The 19,173-nt window shown below is 46.2% G+C and overlaps 1 protein-coding gene across 1 annotated transcript in view; it reads right to left on the minus strand.

Moving 5' to 3' along the window:
• Positions 1-19,173, minus strand: part of LOC142245308 (uncharacterized) — a 452,975-nt gene that overhangs the window by 263,787 nt on the left and 170,015 nt on the right. Inside the window, exons 16-19 of the mRNA XM_075317926.1 lie at positions 17,734-18,018; positions 12,662-12,817; positions 4,636-4,820; positions 2,140-2,322 (exon numbers count right to left, since the gene is read on the minus strand). Of these exons, the coding sequence (XP_075174041.1) occupies positions 2,140-2,322; positions 4,636-4,820; positions 12,662-12,817; positions 17,734-18,018 (809 nt within the window). The remainder of the gene's footprint in view (positions 1-2,139; positions 2,323-4,635; positions 4,821-12,661; positions 12,818-17,733; positions 18,019-19,173) is intronic.

Raw genomic sequence — 19,173 nt, forward strand, 5'->3', positions numbered from 1 at the left:
CAAAGAACTGATGGGGGGCATGACTAAGCGAAGTAGACACTGGGAGTGTTTTTATTTATCATGCAGATATGATTTCTGCTATTTGCTATTATGTATGAACCGCCTACATTTATCTACAGAACACATATATTAATGACGGGTATAAAATAAATGAACACTACTTTCAATATTGGAGATTGGTAGAAATCACAAGCCGGGCATTTCCATTTTCATCATCTGAATCCAAGAAACTTCTAAATTAGAGTTAGGGCTGCTCTAACAGTTTTAGCAAGAAAATATACAAACGTGTGAATGTATTCTTAGCCTCAATTAACTCATAAATACATAATTGGCTTTATTCACTCTTGCTGGGCCCATAAATAAACCATGGTGCTGATATAGGTAACCTTATAACTGGACAACAGGTAATGGAAATTAAGAGGGTGCCAGTGGTTATTAGACTTTTGGCTAGAAACTAGAGAGCAATAATTTCAACTCGTGTAATGGAGGTCTTTTGTATCATGTGTCCCCTATGACGGAAATGTTAAAAGGAACTGATTGCTTAGTCCATGCTGTGTGGCAGCAATCACATTGTGGACAGTTGGAACGTCCAAAACACAGAGAGCTGTAGTACATACAGATAACCTGCAGATGTCACTATTGTCATTGCTGCCAAGTGATCCTACCAATGGCAATACTTCTTCTGACCTACTGTCCATAATCAAACCCAAATGACATCTAATGCAGAAACCACTTTCACTGTAATGCTAATATGCGCCCAGCTTTATATGATTATGTGATGATATCTAGTAGATTATATAAACCTCTAATTTCCCTGATTTTATCAGGGAAATATTTTTGCTGATATGGTAAGTTAATTTTGAGAATTTGTAGAAGATGACTACACTGTATACTCCTACTCCTGTGCAAATATTCACCCGCTATATTGCAGAATAGTGATGGTAATGTAGTGCCCCTGAAGCCATCAGGAGCTGCAGGGAACTGCATCCTGTCAAGGATGCAGGGCCTACCCTCAGGGACCCAGAAGACCAGTGCCGGTAACATCAAAACATTCTTTTTAATCCCTGTTTTTCCCTTTCCCAAGGACTGGTGACAGGCTAGGGTTGGACCCAATCGATGGCCATCTAGGGGTGGAACCGATCCAGTCCACTAGACGACAACCAGGGGGGAGGAGTCAGACAGTCAGTAAGTGGAAGTGAGAGGAGACGGACGAAACCGTACTGACGGGAGAGTGTAGCAGTGACCTGTGGGCCCAGGCATGTGGTTGCCGGTGGAGTACGGCAAAGTACTCACGGAACCATAGCACCAGTGGGGTACAATGCCTCAGTTCAGGAAAACGCTCCAGGCAGACCTGATAAAATCTGTACAGTGAGGGGACCATCCAGGACCTCACCAACCGTAAAGTTCGGGACACAGTAGCAACGGGAGAACCGGGGAACGGGAACAGAGAAACCGACCCCACAGGGTTCAAGCTACCTGTTATACGGACTAAGACTTAAAGAGAACCAGGAGGGGACCCCCAGACACTCCAAGCCACAGGGACCCACCAACCAGACAGGTGCAGGGCAAGACAGCCACCAGGTCACCACACTGGCAGTGGAACTAAGGGGACCAGTGGTGAGGACCAGCCTTCATCGGGTTGCCAGCCATAACAACGCTGTAAGTAAAGAAACCAGCTATACTGCAATCCCTTGTGTGGCCTACCTTCTTTCCGTGCCAACACCATCATCTATCCCCTGGGGCCTGGCCCTACTTGCGGAGGGCCCAACATCCAGGCTGCCATTAATATCAGCCCCAGCAGCGAGAGACTGGGCAGCGGTGGCTCCGTCTAAATAGCCGCAACCCACAAGTGGCATCACAACAAAAACTTTATTATCATTCCCATGTACATAACCCCTTTTAAGCGACCCCCAGGGTCACGGAACCGGGCAATGGCCACCCACTGTCCCAGTGAATATACTGCCCAGGACCGAGTACCCCATAGCCCTGGGGTGCGACATTACCATCTGCACTTTTGACACGAGATGGATCTGCTGAACCCCAGACAGTTAGGTGTCTCAAAGTTTTCTGATATTACAAGAAACTTCATATTTGATGTCCACATAAAGCTTCACATGGATAATATCACTGAAACCTCACCTGTAATCAAGTATTTCCATAGATTCTTCATGTGTATTCAGGAAAACCTTGAGATCTTGTCCACGCTTCACATGAATACCACCATCCAAGACAGTCATACTTTTAACACCTGTCACCCATTTCAGGCCCATTTTTCCCACTGCACCGGTAATTCCCATATGGGCTGAGAGCTGGAGTGAAGCACTGTCAGGGGAAAGCAGTACAAAAGTCTCTCGATTTAGAATTTACAATAATTCACATTTCCGTTTTCACATTCTATTTGACAATTCGGTCTAGCACAAAACCTATATCAAATAATGTCATAAATGATCTGATGGATAACTGAAGCAGACAGAAGTAGAGGGGCCCCCCTCTGGGATCCGTCTGGGTTTTTTTTTTGTTTCAGTTTTTCAGATCTGAAGAAAAAGTGCAACATGCAAAAAAATGTTCTTCCTCTTCTGAAAACTGACATATCTCCCAAATGAATATCTGCCAACTAGATGATACTTTTTTGATTTGCAAACTAGATGATACTAGCCACGTCATCTCTCCAATCTATGAACAGGTAAAATCATGATAGGAAAGATGATGGTAATATCACCCAACTGTGACTCTCAAGAGTGAAGATATCCCGGAAGCTGGGATTTCATAATCTTCTGAGAATTGGAGCCCATCCCATAAACAGGCCCCGCATGAGGTCACCAGAGGGGAGGTGACCGGTGTTGATAGTGTATTGTTCATGATTATGACCATGCATTTAGTGAGAGTTTGTTAGTTATTTGCTAGTGGTCAGAACCATGGATAGCTAAGGTCCAGCAATGCCCTGAACATGCGGTTAGAGACATAGTGAATCAGGAGAACTATACTACATTTTTAATTGGAGGTATCTGCTAATATTATTATTACACCAACTACACCTCTTTAAGCACTTTATTCTAAGATTTTTTTCATACATTTATTTTTCAGACATTTATTTTATTTATTCTAAGACATTTTCATAAATTGTTCTTTTTCTTATTCAATGCTTTATCTCTAAGATATCCTAATCAAACAACTAGTAAAGGGGAGATCTGCAGTAATAATAGACCTCCATTTATAGCTGGTATGGAACAAGTAAAAGCTTTACATACAAAGGAACCTGCATACACCTTACAAATGTAATATAACATAATGTATAGATTAAATGGAACCGGTCACTTGACTCATGCTGCCCAAACCACAGGCGATCTGAGTCAGAGTCGAGTGCTTCATTGCAACTAGGTATATTTATCTCTGAAACACAAAAGCATTTGAAAAATCCAGCCGGGACTATAGGGAGAGATGAGATTAGTAAGGCTCCGTCCTTGGCCGGCTACCCCCAGTGCTCCTGGTGGTGATTGATAGGTCTCTTCCATAGCGAGAGACCGGACAATCGCCTGCAGCAATACGGAAGAAAACCATCTTAAAAGGTTACTCCTATCTTTTAAAGTGATTTCATATTCCCAAGATGTTCATCACTTTATCATTATAATGAGGAAGTAGAATGTGTATGATTCTGCGCTGCCATCAGATTAATGAAGCAATATGATTTTGAAGTTAATGGTTTATTTAGTCTACGCGTTTCGAAATCTCTGACTTCCACAATAGGACTTTAACCATATTAGCCCATTGTGGCTAAAGTCCCTATGAAGAAGAAACACATATAGTGGGGGAACCATTAACTTCAAAAATTGCATGGCTTAATTAATCTGACCATACACATGTTCCTTCCTCGCTGAACGGTCAGCTCATAGAGCTCATGGAACTGCAGCAACTGTCATGTACAGTTCCTTAACGTTTTCCTTGAGAACACCACCTCACTTTCTATTCCCAGATAAGACCCATTGCACTTTTTCATTTGAGTTCTCACTCACTTTATCATTGTGGCTGTGCAACTTCTGGGACCACCACCGAAACTGAGAATAAAGAGGCTAAATAAGCAATGTGGCCCCTAAACAGTTTTTTCCCCAAAACATAAGTGTTCCTGACCACCGAGCTGTGCAGGAAACTACAGATGATCTCACTCTTGAGTGTGGTTTTCCCGCAAAACTACCTGTGCAAAGAAAGGACAGTGAGGTGGACTAAGTATCAATGGGGATCCCAGAGGTTGCAGCGCCGCCAATCATAAAGTGATGGCAATATTAGCGGACACAGAGAGAAGAGGGCACCCATGCAAGAACAATATATGTGCCCTTTTCAGTCCAGTCTCATCATAATGCACAATTCCACCTACTTTGGAGGGGGATGTGGGCCCCTTATCTCTTGGGCCAAACAGGTTGCAACAATCGTTTCCTCCCCTAAATGGCAAACCCTAGAGGTATGTCATCACTTAATGAGTTGGGAATAATCTCTTACGCAGATGGGTACCTATATGTTGCTTTTGGTAAAATCTCAGAAAGGACCTTTAAGCTAGCGCCATGTGTTTTTAGTAAGGGTCTCCTCATACGGGGCAGGATATTTGCATTTCTTTGACACTTTTATTACCCTAAGTTTTCTTACCTTGGCTTAACATATCCATTTATGAAGAAATTAGTTTGCTGCTTAAAGTCCATATTTCCTCGGATCTTGATGCAGGTTGAAGCTGAGGCATTGATGGCAAGCTCAACAGGAAAGCCAGAAATTACCGGAAATATAACGCTGTCTGCCGCCAAGGTTAGCCTTCTGTTATACTGAACTTCTTGGCCCTGTAACAAATAACAACACCTTACAATCTAGATACAATTAGATATTCTCATATCCCTTAGTGCATTTAAGACTATCATTTTTTTGACCAATAAGTAAAAATATTCTTAAAAATGTTGTTATAATGTATAAAAATATTCCACTTAGCTGAGGTCTCTATAACAATTCAGAGGAGGTGCACTGAACGTTTTGTAGAATTTAGAGCTAACGTCCCCCAGAATTTCTTGCTGGCTCAGTATCTGCACTGAGCTTGTACTGGCGGTATTTATTCTGGAAACTATAGTCTATTCAGCAGGGACAGGAAGAAAAACCTGTGACCTGTCTCACTCCACCATAGGGGCTCATCTAATTGGTAAAGATGTCAATGACAACAAGCTTGTTGACTGTTTTCAAGCACAATTGTGAATACACAAGGTAAACACTTTGGCCACAATTCATTATTTGCATTTTTTATTCACTTTTCTTTTTTTATCTTGTGTTATTCGCTGATGATTTTGCTCCAAATTCATCAAAATGCTGCATTCAGTTCACAAATTTTACACAAAGTTAAAAAATGGTGATTATTTTTCAGTCCACTTTTGTGACTTTGAAAAGCAAACAAAATTCCAGTTTTAGCAAAATGTAAAAAAAATTCAAATTTACATAAAATTACTTCGGGGGACTGCAGTACATTTGCGAAAAATGATAAATTAGGTAACATTAACATCCTGAAATCCTTAAATAAAGCAAGCAATGGCTAACTAAAAAAAAAACAAACAGAAAAACACATATACAAAATAGACTAAAAAGAGTCAAAAAAGGAAACCTGAAAATAAAGGTAAAACACCAAAAACTCAACATAAAAAAGGCTCAAATGTAATAATGAATAGGGCCAAAGGTATTTACAAATTAAATTTGTATGTAGATAAGCTGTTTAAAGGGAATCTGTCAGCAGGTTTTTGTTATCTCATCTGAGAGCAGTCTCTTTGTAGGTAAAGTTGGGTTTACACACTGAGACTTTCTAGCGATCCAACCTGCGATCTCAACCTAGCCGGGATCGCTACAAAGTCTCTGGTGAGCTGTCAAACAGGCAGACCTGGCCAACGACCTAACAGCGATCCGGACCTGCAGAGCGACTAGCTGGTCGTTGGGGATGTGTCAAAAAAGCAGGTGAACTTCACCCGACTTCATTTAATGCCGCGCGGCTCTGTGTGCCGTGTAAATAAATAAATAATTAAAAAATCCGGCGTGCGGTCCCCCCCTATTTTAATACCAGCCAGATAAAGCCATACGGCTGCAGGCTGGTATTCTCAGGATGGGGAGCTCCACGTTATGGGGAGCCCCCCAGCCTAACAATATCAGCCAGCAGACGCCCAGAATTGCCGCATACATTAGATGCGACAGATCTGGGACTGTACCCGGCTCTTCCCGATTTGCCCTGGTGCGTTGGCAAATCGGGGTAATAAGGAGTTATTGGCAGCCCATAGCTGCCAATAAGTCCAAGATTAATCATGTCAGGCGTCACCCCGAGATACCTTCCATGATTAATCTGTAAATTACAGTTAAAAAACACACACCCAAAAAATCCTTTATTAGAAATAAAAAACACTAACAAATTCCCTCATTACCAATTTATTACCCACAACAAAGCCCTCCTTGTCCGGCGTAATCCACGGTCCTCCAGCGTCGCATCCAGCTCTGCTGCATGCAGGTGACAGGAGCAGCAGAAGACACAGCCGCTCCTGTCACCTGCACGCAGCTAATGAAGAGAGCCGTGTGATCGGCTGAGCTGTCACTGAGGTTACCTGGATCCAGCGGTGGATGCAGCGGTGGCCGGGGGTAACCTCAGTGACAGTTCAGCTGATCGCGTTACTCACCTCATTTGCTGGTGATTTCCCCCCCTCTCTCATACTCACCGATCCCCGATCACCGGCGCTGCACGGCGTTCACACTGCTCCGGCGGCTTTTCCTTTTTTGAAAAAGCCGGCCGCTCATTAAACAATCTCGTATTCCCTGCTTTCCCTGCCCACCGGCAAATGTGATTGGTTGCAGTGAGACACGCCCACACGCTGAGTGACAGCTGTGTCACTGCACCCAATCACAGCAGCCGGTGGGCGTGTCTATACTGTGCAGTAAAATAAATAAATAATTAAAAAATCCGGCGTGCGGTTCCCCCTATTTTAATACCAGCCAGATAAAGCCATACGGCTGCAGGCTGGTATTCTCAGGATGGGGAGCCCCACGTTATGGGGAGCCCCCCAGCCTAACAATATCAGTCAGCAGCCGCCCAGAATTGCCGCATACATTAGATGCGACAGTTCTGGGACTGTACCCGGCTCTTCCCGATTTGCCCTTGTGCGTTGGCAAATCGGGGTAATAAGGAGTTATTGGCAGCCCATAGCTGCCAATAAGTCCTAGATTAATCATGTCAGGCGTCTCCCCGAGATTCCTTCCATGATTAATCTGTAAGTGACAGTAAATAAACACACACACACCCGAAAAAATCCTTTATTAGAAATTAAAAACACAAACACATTCCCTCATTACCAATTTATTACCCACAACAAAGCCCTCCTTGTCCGGCGTAATCCAGGATGCTCCAGCGTCGCATCCAGCTCTGCTGCATGCAGGTGACAGGAGCAGCAGAAGACACAGCCGCTCCTATCACCTGCACGCAGCTAATGAAGAGAGCCGTGTGATCGGCTGAGCTGTCACTGAGGTTACCTGGATCCAGCGGTGGATCCAGCGGTGGCCGCGGGTAACCTCAGTGACAGCTCAGCTGATCGCGCTACTCACCTCATTTGCTGCGTGGAGCTGACCGGAGCGGCGGTGAGTAGCGCGATCAGCTGAGCTGTCACTGAGGTTACCCGCGGCCACCGCTGCATCCACCGCTGGATCCAGGTAACCTCAGTGACAGCTCAGCCGATCACACGGCTCTCTTCATTAGCTGCGTGGAGGTGACAGGAGTGGCTGTGTCTTCTGCTGCTCCTGTCACCTGCATGCAGCAGAGCTGGATGCGACGCTGGAGGACCGTGGATTACACCGGACAAGGAGGGCTTTGTTGTGGGTAATAAATTGGTAATGAGGGAATTTGTTAGTGTTTTTTATTTCTAATAAAGGATTTTTCGGGTGTGTGTTTTTTAACTGTAATTTACAGATTAATCATGGAAGGTATCTCGGGGAGACACCTGACATGATTAATCTAGGACTTATTGGCAGCTATGGGCTGCCAATAACTCCTTATTACCCCGATTTGCCAACGCACCAGGGCAAATCGGGAAGAGCCGGGTACAGTCCCAGAACTGTCGCATCTAATGTATGAGGCAATTCTGGGCGGCTGCTGGCTGATATTGTTAGGCTGGGGGGCTCCCCATAACATAACGTGGAGCTCCCCATCCTGAGAATACCAGCCTTTAGCCGTATGGCTTTATCTGGCTGGTATTAAAATTGGGGGGGACCTCACGCCGGATTTTTTAATTATTTATTTATTTATTTTACTGCACAGTATAGACACGCCCACCGGCTGCTGTGATTGGGTGCAGTGACACAGCTGTCACTCAGCGTGTGGGCGTGTCTCACTGCAACCAATCATATTTGCCGGTGGGCGGGGAAAAGCAGGGAATACGAGATTGTTTAATGAGCGGCCGGCTTTTTCAAAAAAGGAAAAGCCGCTGGAGCAGAGTGAACGCCGTGCAGCGCCGGGGACCGGTGAGTATGAGAGAGGGGGGGACACTTCAGTCACTCGGGGGATTAGCGGTCATCGGTGAATCCTTCACCGGTGACCGCTAATCAGGACGCTACACAGACAGAGCCGCGGAGTCGCTGTAAAGTCCCCTTTACACACTGAAACATGCTAGCGATGCATGCTGCACAGCGGGAAACAAAGGACCTAGGAATGGTCCTGAACGATTTGTAGCGATCACAACTTCACAGCAGGGGCCAGGTCGCTGATAGGTTTCACACACTGCAATGTCACTGGGGAGGTCGCTGTAACGTCACAAAACCGGTGACGTTACAGCGATGTCGTTTGCGATGTTGCAGTGTGTAAACCCAGCTTAAGGGGTACTTCACACACAGCGAGATCGCTACTGAGATCGCTGCTGAGTCACGTTTTTTGTGACCTCATTAGCGATCTCGCTGTGTGTGACACTGAGCAGCGATCTGGCCCCTGCTGTGAGATCGCTGCTCGTTACACACAGCACTGGTTCGTTTTTTTATTGTTGCTCTCCCGCTGATAAGCACACATCGCTGTGTGTGACAGCGAGAGAGCAACAATCCTGAATGTGCAGGGAGCAGGAGCCGGCGCCTGACAGCCTGCGGTAAGCTGTAACCAAGGTAAACATCGGGTAACGAAGGTGGTTCCCCGATATTTACCTTCGTTACCAGCCTCCGCAGCTCTCACGCTGCCAGTGCCGGCTCCTGCTCCCTGCACACGCTAAGTTAAGCGGTGTGCGCTGGTAAGTAAGGTAAACATCGGGTAACCATACCCAATGTTTACCTTAGTTACCAGTGTCCGCAGCTTCCAGACGCCGTCTTCGTGCAAGCGCAGCGTCGCTTTCACGTCGCTGCTGGCTGGGGGCTGGTCACTAGTCGCTGGTGAGATCTGCCTGTTTGACAGCTCACCAGCGACCATGTAGCGATGCAGCAGCGATCCTGACCAGGTCAGATCGCTGGTCGGATCGCTGCTGCATCGCTAAAGTGTGAAGGTACCCTAAAGAAACTCTGAATCTAATGATGTATCACTTAGATTACTGGGTGCAGCAGTTCTGATATAATCTGAGGATTTAGAATTAGCAAAGCAGCAGAGCTGATAGAGCTGTCCCGCCCACACCTATAGAGATTGTATCAGATTGTACTAGTGAGGTGCTAATCTCAGGAGGGGGCGTGGCAGACAACATGGCATGAGCCAGCTAGTCATAGCAATGATAATCATCAAGTTATTAAAGGGAACCTGTCAGCAGAAATTTTGCCCTAAACCTAAAAGTTTCCCCTTCTGCAGCTCCTGGGCTGCATTCTAGCAAGGTTCCTGTTGTTATTCTGCCCCCTTTTAGATCAAAATAAATAGTTTATAAAGTGGTACCTTTCAGTTTGAAAATCTTATTAATTCTACCACGAGGGTGGGCTGTCTGTTGTCCGTTACTGTCTCTCCTGCCGCTTTAGGCCGTCCCCCAACGCTCATTTACATACCTCAGGACGCCGACCAGTGCGTCCGAGGTCTCGCGCATGCGCCATACCACTGTAGCGGGACTGTGCACAGTGGGAGCGCTGGTGACGTTGCGCAGGCACGAAATTATGGGCGGCACTGTGATTTTCATCAGCAAGCTCCCACCCATAATCTCTTGCCCGCGCTTTCCCCTCTCCCTCCACCATTTTGCGCATGCCCTGGCCAGATGACCAGATGATCAGTGGTGTCCTGCTCCGCTCCTCCCATCTATTTCCTGCTCCAGGGCTAGAGGGGAAAGAGGTGATGTTGGGTCATCTGGTCAGGGCATGCGCAGAATGGTGGAGGCAGAGGGGAAAGCGCGGGCACGAGATTATGGGCGGGAGCTTGCTGATGAAAATCACAGCGCCGCCCATAATCTCGTGCCTGCGCAACGTCACCAGCAGTCCCACTGTGCACAGAGCAGTCCCACTGTGCACAGTCCCGCTACAGTGGCACGGCGCATGCGCGAGACCTCGGACACACTGGGCGGCGTCCTGAGGTATGTAAATAAGCGTTGGGGGACGACCTAAAGTGGCAGGAGGGACAGTAACGGACAACAGACAGCCCGCCCCCGTGGTAGAACTAACAAGATTTTTAAACTGAAAGGTACAACTTTATAAACTATTTATTTTGATCTAAAAGGGGGCAGAATAACTATAGGAACCTTGCTAGAATGCAGACCAGGAGCTGCAGAAGGGGAAACTCTTAGGTTTAGGGCAAAATTTCTGCTGACAGGTTCCCTTTAAGTTGTTTGTTTGGAAAACAAAAACACAGAGAATAGAAAAGCATAGTTGATTTTTGTTTTTTAACCCCTACAGCATGGTGGCTTCAGCTTACATAGTAAAAACCTCCTGACAGATTCCGTTTAAGGGTAGACATAACTTGAAAGGGTCTGTCCTGTTGCACGCACACTAAATTTTTTAATTTATTCCTCTCAGTCCTCATTAACTGCACAATTGTAGACTTTATAGAAGAAACAAGATCTCTATTTCTGGTCTGCTCTGTACCAGATAGATCTGTATATGTGATTTATATAAAGAAATGTAATGCGACCACGCTTTTGCGCAGACCAGCATGATTTCATTATTTGGCTACTACTAGACGACTGCTAAAAGGGAATCTGTTTATGTTAAATGCACATTAAATAATATTGAGACTGATGAAAGATTTTCTGCAATGTACAGGATATAGGCTTAGGGATCTGGGTGAAAATTGTAAAATGTAAGATTTAATATAGAGAGTAATATGGAAAACTGCAAAGAACAAAAATAATTTAAATACTTTAAAATGTACATTTAACTTAAAAAAAGATTTGTAATCATTTTCTGATTAAACATTCCCTTTATATCAATGGAGGTTGTATCTTGTTTGAGTGTATTTATTAGGGAGTCTCATATTTACAAATTTCACTTTATTTAAAACTATAAATCACATTATAGAAAAAAAAAAATTAAGATCATAAACTTTAAAGGGGATTTTCCCACGAACAAAGTTCATTTTAATTATTAGATTTTGGAATAATAATGTTTCCCTATTGGATGTGTTTAAAAAAAAAAAATGTTCCTGTGCTGAGATATTCTGATATATGTGCCCCTGCTGTGTACTGTGTAATGGCCGTGTCTGACCATACAGGGACATGGTCTGATCATACCACAGCTCCTGGGCAGGAGAGGTAGTAAAAAAAGTATACAGACATTACAGCACAGGATCGCAAATTATTCTTTCTTTGAGGTAAAACATTTTTATCAAATAGGCAAGGAAATGTTTTACATCACAGAAAGAATCAGCTGTGATCCTATGCTGTAATGTCTGTATACTCTTTTACTTCTTCCCCGGCCCAGGAGATGTGGTATGCTCAGACCATATCCCTTTACGGTCACACATGACATGTAGGGAGGTCTCCATGAGGTATCACTTCACGTCCGCAGCCTTGTGAGTTTTACACGTTCTAATCATAGCATTTCTGTATGCAAGGTGTCGATTCGTATTGAATTGATGATGCCCTACAACTTTGTAATTCACTTTTTTTCTCTATCTCGTTCCGTTTTTGAGATAAAAATGCTAACTCCATTGTTTTCTACCAGGTGTCGCTATAGGTGGTTTCATTGCGTAGCGCATGGCTACTTTACTATACCTAGACACCACTTCTATGCCTATAGCTGCCGCCGTTCTCATGTTAATGGCGGTGGACAGGATATGGGGGGACACACTGTATAAGAATACAGTATCTCAGCACAGGAACATTTTTTTTAAACACATCCAATTGTGGAACTTATTATTATTTCAAGATCTATTGATTAAAATAAACTTTGTTTGTGGGAAAACCCCTTTAATATACAGTGAATTCCTTTTGTCCCAAAAGGTTCACATATTTACAATTTGAGCACTTGTCACAAAACTTAACAAAAATAAACATAAATGACGGGTTATTCCTTTTACTAGGTTTTGATGACTCAACCATTAAGGCTGATTGTTGTATCAAATGGCCAATAAATATTCCAAACATGTGGGATTTTACAATTGTTTCAGAAGTCCTATGACACATGCATCGGAAAGTGTGTAAATTTAGAAATTTAATCCCTGAAGACGTTTTGAAGATATTTTATCATGTGATACTTGAGAACTCCTATCACTATACAAATCTAACACTAATGACTATACCTTAAGAAGTTTTACTGCAAGTCCAGCGAGGCTCAAGGAGTATTGTTTCATCGTGTCCCTTACTCCTTCACAATTCAGGAATATGAGCTCATTCCCAAAGATCTTCATGCTAAGCCCACATCTTAGCTCTTTCTTGTCAGTCATTCCTTCAGTAAACTTCCAGAAGAAAATGGAAAATGCCATTAATCAAATGCTATGACAGTAAACTGGCTTCCTTTTATTACATTTTTTAAACCAGATCCATTAATACTAAATTTATATAACACCATTAATTCCACGGCATTTTACAGATGTGATCAGCACTGTTCTCATTGGAGTTCATAATCTAAGATCCCCATCAGTATGTCTTTGAAGTGTGGGAGGAAACTGGAGGAAACCCACACAAACACAGGGAGAACCCACAAACTCCTTGAAGATGTTGTCTTTGGTGAGATTTGAGCCCAGGACCTATCCCACCAACTCAACTTTATATTTAGGTGCCAATACTTTGATCACATTGCTACCACAGGGTTATGTTTTTACTATGTAGTATATCAGCTCATAAATGGAGAAACCAAGGCAGAAAACAAGCGCAATAGGATCTTAACTGGTTACAATAGGGGTAGGGATGAGACTATTATCTGCTCACCTAGGGCAGTTGTGTGTGATACAACTACTGATGCATGTGTAACAGGCTGCTGCAGTTCTGTGTGTAATGTGTGGCGCCCTGGACAAGCCAGGGGCCACAGGTAACAACACACACACCCCCACCCCCAGCAGTTCACAACAGACATTCCAGTGAGACCTGATTCCTTCCCTCGGGTTCAGACAGACACACTAGGTGGGCGGAGTCAAGCAGATAGGCACGCCCACCAAAGAGTCTGGCTAGCCTGAGGCAGGAAGCAGGTCCAGACAAGTCCAGGAGAGGAGGAGAGAGGAGGTCTGCAGGGAGACAGAAGCAGCCAGGGGCCTAGGTTGGAGCCTAGGGCCCTCGGGTAGAGAGTGATGCAGACGGTAGTGGCCGTCTGCAGGGAGCCGGGCAGACAGTTGGTGGAACCGTAGGTAGCCGGGGCTGGGCGGTGGCCCATCGGTACCGAACCGGGGAGCCAGCTGGAAACCGGAGCGCAGGAGGAGCTTGCACGGAGGTGAAAGAAAGGACTTACACTACCAACCAAGGTCAGGGGAAAAACTACCGCAGCCGTCTGTGGGACCCGTCCATCCAGCCGTGTGTTTTACCGAGAACTGTGTCTTCATCATTGGCTGAGTGAGTACCACCATGCCGTGCGGCACAGCGCTGCCCCTGCGACCCTGCACCTCACCAGACCCTGTAACCCGCCTGCCATCCACCTCTACCCCCATCACCGGGCCCCGGGACAACCAACCCCTACCCACGGAGGGGAGAAATAACAACCAAGCTTCTCCCTGTCACCGCTCCCGGGATCCCCGTCCAGAGCAGCGGTGGTGTCACAACCTCACCACAACCGTGGGTGGCGTCACGGACAATATCCAAATCCCCACCATCCAATCCCATCCCCTTTTCACTCACGGGCGAGGAGCGCCGCTTGAGTCCACGGGATCCGGCCCACCGCTCGAGACACCATCGAGCAGCAGCAGCCGCAGCAGCAGCAGCGGCCGGACCCGAGCAGTGGGAGAGCGCAGCGTCCCCTCCTCCGCCCGCGACAACTTGGCGTCACGAACAGGATCTTACCGCTCTGCCGTCTGGTAGAGGTGCGCCTTGTTACCGCCGGAGGTGTCCGGCCGAAACATTTGTGAGGCCGCCATCTTCGGCGCGAAGAATTCCCGCTCGAGCGTCTTCCCCGAGCAGGAAAGGCGCGAAAGTGGAGCCCCGCCCCCTGAAGAAGGAAGTGCTAAAAAGAGACTAAGGGGGACGGTATGGCGTCCGGCCGCATGTGAACCACGGCTGTGGAAGCAGGGACGCCAGGACTCTGCCAGTGTTTGGTTCCTGGAACACCGCTGCACAAGATGTCCCGTCCGTCCAGCACCGCTGAAGCCTCGATGCCCGTGCCCGCAGCCAACGCTCCGACCGACCCATTACCCCTGTCACCGGTAGCGGAGCTCGCAGCGTCTGTGAGGGAGGGCCCAGGCCTTACCATGGTCACCGCTCTGCCACCGGTCCCGGCTTCCATCCCAGCCGCACCGCCGATGATGACGGCTCCGGCAGTCCGCCCGGCCGCAACGGCAGCGAAGCACCTATCCCGTTAACTATCTGGGCAGCCTGGTTCTGGACTGGGGTCAAGGGGTACTGCCCAATTCTTAGGGGCAGCATCAGGGCCAGGTTGTTTGGGTGGGTGACTGAAGGACCCGTTCCACTGTTATTATTAAAAGTGTTTGATTGTTGTTGCAACATTAAAGTAATGTGCATCCCGTTGTGGGAAGATTGAAAATGCCTGTTAAATGTTTTATTCTTTTGCAGTTAAAAAATAAAAAAAAGAGGAAAATAAAACCGGTGATGGACGGGCAGCCCGTGGACGGTCTGCATTTTACTAAGGGGGAATGTGGCGCCCTGGACAAGCCAGGGGACACAGGTAACAACACACACACCACCACCCCCAGCAGTTCACAACAGACATTCCAGTGAGACCTGATTCCTTCCCTCGGGTTCAGACAGACACACTAGGTGGGCGGAGTCAAGCAGATAGGCACGCCCACCGAAGAGTCTGGCTGGCCTGAGGCAGGAAGCAGGTCCAGACAAGTCCAGGAGAGGAGGAGAGAGGAGGTCTTCAGGGAGACAGAAGCAGCCAGGGGCCTAGGTTGGAGCCTAGGACTCTCGTGTAGAGAGTGAGGCAGACGGTAGTGGCCGTCTGCAGGGAGCCGGGCAGACAGTTGGTGAAACCGTAGGTAGCCGGGGCTGGGCGGTGGCCCACCGGTACTGAACTGGGGAGCCAGCTGGAAACCGGAGCGCAGGACGAGCTTGCACGGAGGTGAAAGAAAGGACTTACACTACCAACCAGGGTCAGGGGAAAAACTACCGCAGCCATCTGTGGGACCCGTCCATCCAGCCGTGTGTTTTACCGAGAACTGTGTCTTCATCATTGGCTGAGTGAGTACCACCGTGCCGTGCGGCACAGCGCTGCCCCTGCGACCCTGCACCTCACCAGGCCCTGTAACCCGCCTGCCATCCACCTCTACCCCCATCACCGGGCCCCGGGACAACCAACCCCCTACCCACGGAGGGGAGAAATAACAACCAAGCTTCTCCCTGTCACCGCTCCCGGGATCCCCGTCCAGAGCAGCGGTGGTGTCACAACCTCACCACAACCGTGGGTGGCGTCACGGACAATATCCAAATCCCCACCATCCAATCCCATCCCCTTTTCACTCACGGGCGAGGAGCGCCGCTCGAGTCCCCGGGATCCGGCCCACCGCTCGAGCCACCACCGAGCAGCAGCAGCCGCAGCAGCGGCCGGACCCGAGCAGTGGGAAAGCGCAGCGTCCCCTCCTCCGCCCGCGACAAATGCACACTGAGATAGGAGATGATCAGGATAAAATGCGGTTCCTCTGCGCTGCCTCAATGGATGACGACTCCAAATACATTTAAGTTTAAAATGGTTTATTTGTTCACGCATTTCAAAGCAAACTATGGTTTTGTCCTGAGAAAGGGGCTAGATTTGCCTTGAAACGCATACATAAATAAACCATTTTCATCTTACTTCTATTTGAAGTCCTTCTTGTCCATTGAAAAACAAGGAAGCCGCGGAGACACCATCACATGTTTCTCAATGCTGGCAGTTACCTGCCAGCGTTGAGAAACATGTGATGATGTCTCCGCTGCTTCCTTGTTTTGCATATTTCCCAGGGGGCATTGCTCTAGAATCACTGCGTTGAGAAAACACGTGATGGTGCTCCGCGGTGCTGGATGTTGATCTCCCTAAGGTCAACCATCCTTACCTATATAATCTTCTTGTCCATTGAGGCAGCGCAGAAGAACCGCATTTTATACAGATCAACTCATCATAAACGTCAGTTTTGCAGAAACCTTCGTGCCTTCTTATAGTCATTGTCCAGTCAAAACAAGTTATCACCTACTTGCAGGATAGGTGATAATGTACTAATTGGTGCGGGTCCAATTGCTGGGACCTGCACCATTCAGCAGAATAGGGAATTTTTATCCATAATGGGGCACTTTAATCCTCATTACACAATAGAGAGGCATATTCCATTCATTCTCTATGGGGCTACTTGAAAAAGCCGACACCAGCGCTTCACAAGGAATAAATGGAGCAGAGGTCGAGCATGGGAACTACCGATACATTTTAATGGGGAAAAAAGTGCTCCTGCAATGCTGATAGGTGCAGGTCCCAGCTCTCAGAACCCCTCTGATCAATAAGTTATGCCGAGTGATGAGCAAGCATGCTCAACACTGTTTGGTACTCAATTGAACATCAGTGTGTTCGAGTACTCAAGGAGCATGGGTGAGTATCACAGGTGCTCGAAAGTATCGTCCATGAAACAATGACCACAAAGCACAGACTTGGTTCACTGCATGATGTGGCAGGCACCATAAGGAAAACCATTTACAGTCTCTGAATGACTCTGTCTTGGGTTAAAGCAATGTTTTTGGATGTAGTGTGCCAAATAAAAAACTCTGCCCCCCGTCTACCAGGAAATGTTCTCTTTCCGGCTGCTTTAATGTGGGCAGAAAGACAAACTGCCCAAGCAGTGACTTCCATTATACTTGTTACTCAAGTTGAGCACTTTCAGAGCATCTGACCTGTTCGACTCGAGGACCTGTTCGACTCGAGGACCCAAGCATTTTAGTGGTCGCCCATCTCTAGTTGTAATTTCTTTACAGTAGACAAATCTTTAACTACAGTTTGATAGAATTACAGAGACCCTGATTTTTATTTCTATGGTCTTATTTTATGTTTCTAGGATCTTCTATGCATACTATTACAATAGTTTTGTGTAAAATATTTGGATTATGAGTCTCCTTGCAGCTGCATCTAGCTCCAGTGATAACCCCTGGGACTATGACATGTGGTGCGCAATGGTAGGCTTGTGGCATCTGCCCTTCTATACAGGCCAGGGTGAAAGGTCTGTTTGGCTTGGATTAGGATGTAACACTTTATTACCTTCTGCTGTAGTTCATTTAGCTTGTTGTACTTTCCACTCGGACAGCTGTGCTTGGATTTCTTGACTTTTTGCTGATCAGACTTTTTTTCCAGCAGATCCCCTGGATTGTACCGCTTAGATGTAGGCTTCTTATCAGTAGGTGATGTTACAGTCTCCATGGGTGGTTCAGAAGTATACTGCTTGTCTTCCTCATCTTTCCCCACAAGAATGTCATTTAATGTTGAAGAGTGACGACCCAGCAATGACTTGAGAAGATCTTCTGCATTTTCCAAGCGAATTCCAAGCTAGAAGAAAACATTAAAGTGGTCATGGCCACCACCAATTTCATATGTTAACTATGGCTATGTTTATTGTAGAGAATAAATCATGAAGCCAAGTTGTTGATAACTAAAAAAAAAATCAGAATTTAGAATAATTGCTATATAATGCCTGCCATTTAATTCCCTAATATGACCTTTTATTGTGAGATTTGGTCCTGGAATAAGGCAACCACCCATGAAAGCCACTAAAGGACCCATATGGTTTATTATAAGGCCATGAATTTCGTGTACAGCCATGGCAGCAAGAAGACACTGGTCAGGAGACATTAAAATGTTGGTGTTGCATCGCAACATCTCATCTATTGATGGTCAATGGGGTTGTGTTGTAATCAGCCACAGACTGTGATATAACTGCTGCCAAACATACCGTAACACTGTTTGATTTTTTATATTGCAAATCATAAGCAAACTTGGCTAAGATTAGTGGTAATCATAAAGTTATTTTAGCTCTACTAAGGAAAACCTCATCCACAGGTCATGTCATCAGAAAAGGCTCCGGGGATGCTGACAAGTAGGAGGAGGTTTTGAGGACCCTGGTCCAGTGGACACAAACTACTAACAAGATGGCTGGACCAGGGTCCTGCAAATCTTTTTCCTCAGTTCTATTGATAAAAGCTCTGTTCACATGTGTGGGTTATTTCACTGTTTTCTTCCATGATAGGAATGGAATAATTAAAATAATGAAGGACAAGATTGCTGACATGATATGTACCAAGGATGCCCAAATATCACAATGTGACTGCAGGATAGTGAGGGACAGGGAGCTCCTATACTTTCCATCAAGCTAGGGGACCCTAGGCTATCCTTGTCCTCAAGGATACCCCTAATGGTGGACATGCCTGAGTGTCATGCCTGGCTATACTCCTCATCAGAACTAATTTGTTCCTCTCCCCAGGGAAGGAAGGGGCAGGAGTGTGATGGAAATACAGATTTAAACAGACAGAAAAACAAAAACTCAGACTTACTGCAAACTCAACAAACAGAATCCAACAGTAAGAAACTAAGTGGAAATGCAAGAGAAGTAAGGCAGCAACAAAAGCACAACAAGGGTTAACACCACAAGCAGCCAATGCACCACAATCACCAGTAAGTCAGGATCAAACCACCTCTCCAGACCAG

The sequence above is a fragment of the Anomaloglossus baeobatrachus genome, chromosome 7, assembly GCF_048569485.1.
Source record: "Anomaloglossus baeobatrachus isolate aAnoBae1 chromosome 7, aAnoBae1.hap1, whole genome shotgun sequence".
In the NCBI taxonomy this organism is placed as follows: Eukaryota; Metazoa; Chordata; class Amphibia; order Anura; family Aromobatidae; genus Anomaloglossus; species Anomaloglossus baeobatrachus.